Below are 8735 nucleotides of genomic sequence, written 5' to 3'. Positions count from 1 at the left end.
ATCTTTGGGCCTGTTTATATCTTCTTCGTTGCACCTCCGTGCTCACTACACACACCATACATATATTGCTCACTACACCACTCATTTACTATCGTTCATAACTTTTATGAATTATTGTTTCTGGATTGATTTATTTCATGCACCCATGCACTTACATGTTGCATCCCCATAATTTGTATTCTATTTTTATCCCTATTTTAAATTAAATTATTTTCACATATACACCATTTTCTCTTAAAAATAATAAAATATTTAAAATAAAAAAATTTAAAAATGGTTTTTCATTATTTTAACTTTTACATGCAGTGATTGCTTGCGGTTTTCATGTATCTGTACTTTTAAATGTATTTTAGACTCTAAAATTTTGGAGGCAAAAAACTAATATAAAATGAAATATGCTTGACCAAAATATTTATTTCTAGGAAAAAGGATTGAAATGTAGAATTTGTGTTCAAATAAAGATTAAATAACTAATAAAATATATTATTTTATAGTTTAAACTTGGCTTAATACTAAATTTGGTCCTCTAATCTTATTTAAATTTCTAAAAAGATTTTTAATTTTTTATTTGTTCAATTTCTTAAATATGTTCAATTTAGTCATTGTTAAATTGATGTTAACGCCGTGTCCGTACAGTGTCACATGTCATGTTATTGTCACATGACGGTGTTTGTTTTCAATTTAGTGTCCTTATTTATAATTTTGATCACTTTTTTTTTAAATGAAACAATTTGGTCCTTCTCCAATTTAAGATTAAATTACTAATTAAACTTAATTACAACTTATATAAACATGTTAAAATATTTTTTAAATATTTATATATCAAAATTTCCACCTAAATATTCAAATTATTTTTTTTACATTTTTACATAAAAAAAAATCTCTATTTAAACTTATATTTTTTTAAATATTAAAAATGTAAATGTAAAGTGACAATTGTAATTTTTAAACGTTCAATGTGACAAATATTTTTAAAATATTATAAGTTTAAGTAGGGATTATTTTGATGTAAAAATGTAAAAGTATAATAATTTGAATATTTAGATGGAGTGATTTGATATATAATTTTTTTTTAAATTTAACATGTATATATAAGTTGTAATTAAGTTTATTACTAATTTTGTGTCAAATTTGAGAGGAACCAAATTACTTTATTATAAGAAAAAAGGATGACCAAATTGGATAAAATTATAAATAAGGAGACAAAATTAAAAACAAACATTGTTAGGTGACAATAATATGACACGTGACACTGTATGGACACGACGTTAATGTTAATTTAATAGAAAGAACTAAATTAAACATTTTTTAAAAACTAGAAAACTAAATTGAAGAAATAAAAAAATTAGAGATCTTTCAAACATTCAAATAAAATTAGTGGAGCAATTAAGCCTTTATACTTTTATTTAATTTCTTGTATTTATTGTATTATAGAAACATTTAGGGTCTGTTCGTTTCCCACGATTTGCGAGCAGAGATAGAATTTATACGGAGATTTGCAGAATTTGTCTTTGTTCGTTTTGAAAGATGTAAAATGATATAGAAATATGTGTTTTGGAATGATCATCTCTCCTAAAAAAGAAGATTTGGGGATGGTGATTTAACTTTAACTTTTACATATAATAATAATTATTATTATATATTAAATAAATAATAATATATGAATAATTATATTATTTAAATAATAATATATGAATAATTATATTATTTAAATAATAATATATAATAATTATATTATTTAAATAATAATATATAATAATTACATTATTTAATTAATAATATATAATAATTATTATAATAAATAATGATAATAATAAATAAATATAATACTATATTAATTTTATCTATTATATTAATTAATTTATTTTTAATTTTTTACAAATTTAACTTTTAAATCCATTTTCTTTACCTCCAAATTTATTAAAAGAAATAACTAAAATTAATCGACTCAGATCCATGGACATTCACTCAAATTCATTAGCTTAGTCTCTCTCAATTCGGTATTTCAAGTGAACAAACCCATAAGCTTTGTTATAACTTGTATGATATAAGAGCGCGTTGGGACGTGGACTAGTTGCAGTTCCATGCGTTCAATCTCTCATAACTGGTCTTCTTCTTCTGTTGGTCTTGGTTCAGGCGCGAGCATCACCACCCTTCTTAAGGCGTGCAAGAGCAGTGAACAGCTGAAGCAAGTGCACGCTTCCATCATCTACCGAGGCCTCGAGCAAGACCACTTCCTCATCTCCCTTTTCATTCCCCTCTCACACACCCTCTCCACTCTCTCCTACACCTCCTCCGTCTTCCTCCGTGTCCTCACCCCTTCCACCTTCCTCTGGAACACTCTCATCAAATCCCATTGCCACAACAGCTGCTTCTCCCAAACCCTCTCCTCCTTCACTCGCATGAAGGCGCACGGGGTCCTTCCCGACACCTTCACCTACCCTTCTGTCATTAAGGCCTGTTCCGCCACGTGCAAGCCGCGGGAAGGAAAATCGCTTCATGGGTCCGCGTTCAGGTGTGGAGTCCATCGGGACCTCTACGTGGCCACCAGTTTGGTCGACATGTATGGCAAATGCGGGCTGATTGCTGATGCTCGCAGGGTGTTTGATGGAATGTCTAAGAGGAGTGTCGTTTCCTGGACTGCTATGCTTGTTGGGTACGTTGCCGTTGGGGATGTTATGGAGGCCGAGAAGCTGTTTGGTGAGATGCCGCAGAGAAATGTGGCTTCTTGGAATGCGATGTTGCGGGGTTTTATCAAGGCGGGGGATTTGAGTGGTGCTAGAGACGTGTTTGACGCTATGCCGGAGAAGAATGTTGTTTCTTTCACCACCATGATTGATGGGTATGCTAAAGTGGGTGACATGGTGGCCGCGAGGTTCTTGTTTGATCGTGCTACGGGAAAGGATGTTGTTGCTTGGTCTGCTTTGATATCGGGTTATGTCCAAAATGGGCAGCCTAATCAGGCGTTGAAAGTGTTTTTTGAGATGGAATCGATGAATGTGAAGCCTGATGAGTTCATACTGGTTAGCTTAATGTCCGCCTCGGCGCAGTTGGGACATTTAGAACTCGCTCAATGGGTTGATTCTTACGTAAGCAAGAGCTGTATTGATGTTCAGCAGGACCATGTAATTGCGGCGCTTCTGGATATGAATGCAAAATGTGGAAACATGGATAGAGCTTCGAAATTGTTTGAGGAAAGACCTAAACGAGATCTAGTCTTGTATTGTTCGATGATACAAGGGTTGTCGATTCATGGGCGTGGGGAACAGGCCGTGAATCTGTTTAACAGGATGCTGATGGAAGGGCTGTATCCGGATGAGGTGGCCTTCACAGTCATTCTCACAGCCTGTAGTCATGCTGGGCTTGTTGATGAGGGCTGGAACTACTTCCAATCCATGAAACAAAAATACTACATTAGTCCTTCGCCTGATCACTACGCGTGTATGGTTGATCTTCTAAGCCGGTCAGGACACATAAGGGATGCTTATGAACTTATAAAATTAATGCCTGAGCCTCATGCCGGTGCCTGGGGTGCACTTCTTGGGGCATGTAAACTATATGGTGATTCAAAGCTGGGAGAGATTGTTGCCAATCGACTTTTGCAGATTGATCATCTGAATGCAGCTAACTACGTGCTGTTGTCTGACATCTATGCGACATCAGAGCGATGGATTGATGTTTCCCTTGTGAGAAGTAAGATGAGGGAAAGGAGAGTGCGTAAGATACCTGGTTGCAGTAAAATTTAGTCCAGGGCCGAGTTGTTCTGGTATATGAATTTCTGAAATGGGAAATTTGGTTGCAGAACATGGAAGCCGATATGAATTCATTTTCAGATGATCTGGAAGCTTTAGCTGTTGCCCCATGGTTGTTAAACTGTCAGTGGAGAAATATGAACTGACCCTTCTTTCTTCATACGCTAAACACCAAACCGTATACTGCTTTCTCTCCTCAGTACACTTCACTGCACTATTATTCTAAAGGTTTTCCTCCTTTCTATGCTGTGCATTTTCCGTTTGATGTTTTGCAGTAAATAACACCATTATTTCGTAGATAAGTTTTGTCCTCACTGTAAATTCTGAATTCCTTTGGTAATCTGTTATTTTCTGAACAGAGGGAAGGGTCTATTTATTCATTTATTTTTTCTGATTTTGTACGTATTGTGTTGTGCTTGTAAATTAGTGAAAGTTGATATGTTGGTTGATTAGTGCAATTTCTAATGCAAGTAACTTATGGTTGTCGTTTGGTGATATATTTTTTATGGAATTATCTATTCCTGAAAAAGTTTGGTAATAAACTTCAAATTTTGAAAAAAAGTTTCATTTCATTTGGCCTCCAGTTAGTGCACATTTTAGTTTTTTAAGGCCTAATCTGCATTTTCAATTGCTTAATTAGAGGTTATTGTGCATGGGTACCCAAAGTCTTAAAGCTCAAGAGATTTATTGGTGGCCTGGGAATGGTTTTATGCTTCTCAAGTATCCAGTAGGCATGTGGCTATGTAGGTGTGCTGAATAATACTCCTATATATGTATTATTCAGCAGGTTAAACATCAAATTAATAGGCTGTGCAACAAAATTAATGTATTTGTGTTTAAATCTATGTAGTTTTGATTTCCTACCACTTGAGAAAGTTGTAAATTTTTTCACTAATATGTTAGTATTCGTTATTATTTTGTTTATCTGTTTCCTAGGTAAGTTATGAGACAACTTGCATATAGTTCCTGTCCTTGGTATTCGTGTAGGAGTAGGGGTAGGTAAAGAATGTAAAAATTTAGTTATGTTGTTTGATATATGGTTATATTAGCTGTTTTGTTACACTTTATTCAATTGATTGACAAACACAATTGCAAACTTACAAATAAATGCACGAAGAATCTATTACAGAAAAAAATCTGATGTTAATCCTTTTCAGTTCCCTGGAGCCTCTCAGAAAATGCAAAATATATTCATACAATTTTCTCCTTTAATATTGACTGCCATGAGACTCTTTATATGATCAATTTTCCAGTATCAAATGCAGTCTACTTATGTGCCTCGTTTTGCAATAATTTCACGTATGTTAATTTTCTCGTGCAGTGAGTTATCCTGGTACTAAATGAAGATAGAATGGGTTGGTGATCGATAAAAAAGGTTAGAGAAGCCGCGAAAAGTTTCAACTACAAGGTAATATATACACAGTACCAATATTCACACATTCTTGCAATATGATTGAAAAAATAAGTGTGGGATTGGTGAGTCTCCTTGGACGTGTTGGTTGGAATGAGGAGCTCCATGGAGTGTTTGAGCAGGAGCAAATGAAGGTTGGAGACTTAGATGGTGGCGAATTGATTGGTGATGAAGAAATTCTAAAAATGTGAGACCAACTTTAGAAGAGGAAGGCTAGAGGAGATTCTAAATGAATGTTCTAGCTAGGTGACTCCGAAAGAATATTCGTAGAGTAATCTCAACAGCATATCATTGCACATTCAAGAGTGTCTTACAAGAGGGGAGACCTTCATTTATAGTAGAAAGCAGACTTTCAAATGCAAACGAAATGCTACTTGAAATGAAATGCAAATGTAGCTATGCAATGTGAAACATGTGCGCTTAGATCTAGATCTAAGATCCATGAATTGCGGATCACAATAAGATCCATGAAACATCGGCCTTGGATTTTGGAATTGGGCTTGAGCGAACCCAATTTCAAAAGCTAGGTGAGTTATGATCCAACTACTCTTAGGAATTTTCCAATTTTTTTGGAAAGCATGACCTAAACACTTAACCCTCTTTAAATCTATACTATTGGACCAGGACAAACCCATCATATCTTGGTATCTTCCTTGACCCATGAAAATAACATTTGAAGCCCATGAAGCCCATTGGGCTCATGAAGATCCAGCTCTTCCTGTATCCTTCTGATTGGGCCTATGGTTGGGCTTAGCCATGCATTGCACATTGAACACATGTTGTAGATGAGGGAGGCGTGACCAAACCAGGTGGCATGTGATCCGAAATCCATGGATCTTAGATCTAGATGTTTCACATTGCATAGCCACATTTGCATTCCATTTCAAGTTGCATTTAGCTTGCATTTGGGAGCTTGCTTTCTACTAAAAACAAAGGTTTTTCCTTCCTTGTAAGACACTCTTGAATGTGCAATAGTATGCTGTTGAGATTACTCCGCAAAGTTCACTTAGTTAGAGCATTCTGGTAGAATCTCCTCTATCCTTCCTCTCTAAGTTGGCCTCACCTCTTTAGAGTTTTTTCACCACCACTCAATCTCCCACCACCTAAGCCTCTAATCTTCAATTGTTTCCGCTCAAACACTTCATGGAGCCTCTAATTCCAGCCAACACGTTTAAGGAGGGAGACTCATCAAGTGGTATCAATATGATTGAAAAATAAGTGGGGATGCTTAGTCAATGGTGTAGTTATACTTTTTCCTTCGTTTAGAAGAGAAAAATACTCATTATTTAGTTAGGTTAGACTGGATCATGTAAGTTGTTTATGAAATTAACATAAGTATAGGCGCCAAATAAATATAAGCACATTCAAGATTGCTTTGGACAAATTTATTGAACACCTAGTTTATTCTTCGTATTAAAAAACGAAAGGCTAGTCTTATTGCCGTGTTTTCATTTGCGTGTTATACTCATACATTATGCTAATTATCGGACTCTCTTGCTAGAGGTGCTGTGAATTTTCAATTTCAGTAAGCCTAGATAAATATGGCCAATAAATATGGCCTAGATAAAATGGGAGGTCCAATATCACCTTTATTGTTTATGCCTTTGTAACTCATCCTAAGGATTTTGGAACCATTATCCATTTCATGTTGCCAAACATATCTAAGACATCTTGCAGCATGACAGACTTACGAGGATGTGCTTCTATGTAAAGAACTTTCCAACAACCATAATTTTATTATGAGTATGTTCTTTTAAGATACATTCCTTCCATATCAAATTCCGGGGAATACTTATGGTAAGATGACATGCTGGGTTCTGCATGAGGATTGTAAGTTTTGAAGTTAAAATTTGGCACGAGGAAGGTCTCTATGATTAGAAGGAAGATAATTCTACTTCAATTTTAGTTGAGAATCTCACAGTTTTTTTTTTTTTATGTCTAGATTCCACGGAATCAAGTTGTTTATCTTAGCAGCAATAGTTTTATTTATGAATGAAAGTATAATTAGTTCTCTTAGCTGCACAAATAAACTTCAATAGCAGTTTATGTCTTCAACACTTAAATTTGTTAGGAATTATATGATTGATCTAGTGGTAAAAGTTGAAAGGGAGAGTGAAAGAGGTTTTGAGTTCAATTTTCTCACTAACATTTGAAGATATAAGATTGATTTGAAAGATTTGGAAGATTGGAAAGGTTATGGGTTCAATCCCTAACAAAACTAACTAACGGCTAACATTTGTGGATAAAAAAAAAAATGTCTTAGATTTGTTGGTCAAATTTTAGCTGCTGCAGCAAACATTCATCCGACGAGTTACATTTAACTATTGGAATGCACATCTCACTCAAATTTGTAATAAATTTGGAAAGAAAACGCATTTGTCTTCGAATTGTTCAACAGCTTTCTCGTGTAGTATTGCGAGTTTGAGAAAAAATCGAACTGAGAGATCATTCTGAACCAAACCATAAACTGAATCATTTGTCAAAAATCAAAACCTAACTGTTCTGTAACCGTTCGATTGGATTTAAACTATTTTATAAAGTGGTCTGGTTTGATTTTGTTTCGTATATATGAAAATGCCTGAATCATAAATGAGCTGCATTCATAGAAACCAAACATGTTTTTTAATGAGAAGGAACTCTGTTAATTGTATGATTTGAAATGTATAACTTGTATTATAGATTGTACAATTTAAAATATATTTTAAAATTTATATTTTGGATTGTATGATTTGGAATGTACTGTAAAATTTATATTTTGGAACGTGCATTTATACTTTAGATCGTACAATTTGAAATATATAAATATAACATGTCGCGTTTTAAGTGGTGTAATTTGAGAGATCTACGAATTGCATCAAGTGAAAAGCAAAAAATAATTCACCCACAATGCACCAAAACCACCTTACACTGTCACCACCATGACCATCATTGAACACCACATCTACCTACAAACCACCACCAACACACTGGCATCTGGCCACAACGTTCACACTAGAGGTATTAAAGTGAGTCAATTTGGTTAATCACAAATTGAACTAAAAAATATCAACTCAACTCGATTCATAATTTGGAAAGTCAAAAATTTTGTAACTTGACTTAACTATAATGAATTAGTGGATTAATGGATTGATTCACTTACAAATATTTTGTCTTTATAATTTATTTTATATTTTTATTATAGTACATTAAAAATAGATTGACTCAATTTATTTTGTTTATAGTAGTGGAATAAAGGTGTTTACTTAATTCTCCAAATACTATTATAAAAATAGTAATTGAAAATTAAAATATCAACATATATATTTTAACAAACAAAAAAATTAAATATCTAAACTATTTAAATATTATGGAACAATATTCTAGTACTTAAAAAGATCAAAATGTGGACTTATATAATTAGAAATAGTAAAAGTACTTATAAAAAATGGTAAAAAAAAATACTAATATAGTTTTGTTTTTGATAGACTATCGGTCAACCCAACTTGAATCCATTTATGGATGGATTAAGTGAGTTAGATTCATTTCAACCCACATTAAGAAAAAAGAAAATATAAAATTTCTCAACCCAATCT

At 33.6% G+C, this 8735-nt stretch overlaps 1 protein-coding gene across 2 annotated transcripts; it reads left to right on the top strand.

The window, feature by feature from the left end:
• The first annotated feature begins 2031 nt into the window (after positions 1 to 2031).
• On the top strand, positions 2032 to 7387 carry LOC114182684 (putative pentatricopeptide repeat-containing protein At5g37570). Of its 2 annotated transcripts, XM_028069699.1 has the most exons (3): positions 2032 to 3693; positions 3803 to 3980; positions 5074 to 7385. In XM_028069699.1, exons 1-2 carry the CDS (start codon positions 2085 to 2087, stop codon positions 3835 to 3837), a joined length of 1644 nt encoding a protein of 547 aa, XP_027925500.1. In that variant the 5' UTR covers positions 2032 to 2084; the 3' UTR covers positions 3838 to 3980; positions 5074 to 7385. The 2 variants fall into 2 exon arrangements, with proteins under 2 accessions (XP_027925500.1, XP_027925440.1); XM_028069639.1 differs by having other exon boundaries at positions 2032 to 3980; positions 5074 to 7387.
• The last annotated feature ends 1348 nt before the right edge of the window (positions 7388 to 8735 follow it).

The sequence above is a fragment of the Vigna unguiculata genome, chromosome 1 (assembly GCF_004118075.2).
Source record: "Vigna unguiculata cultivar IT97K-499-35 chromosome 1, ASM411807v1, whole genome shotgun sequence".
NCBI lineage: Eukaryota > Viridiplantae > Streptophyta > Magnoliopsida > Fabales > Fabaceae > Vigna > Vigna unguiculata.
Note: the sequence above shows the minus strand (reverse complement) of the source record. Positions and strands in the feature narration are given on the sequence as shown.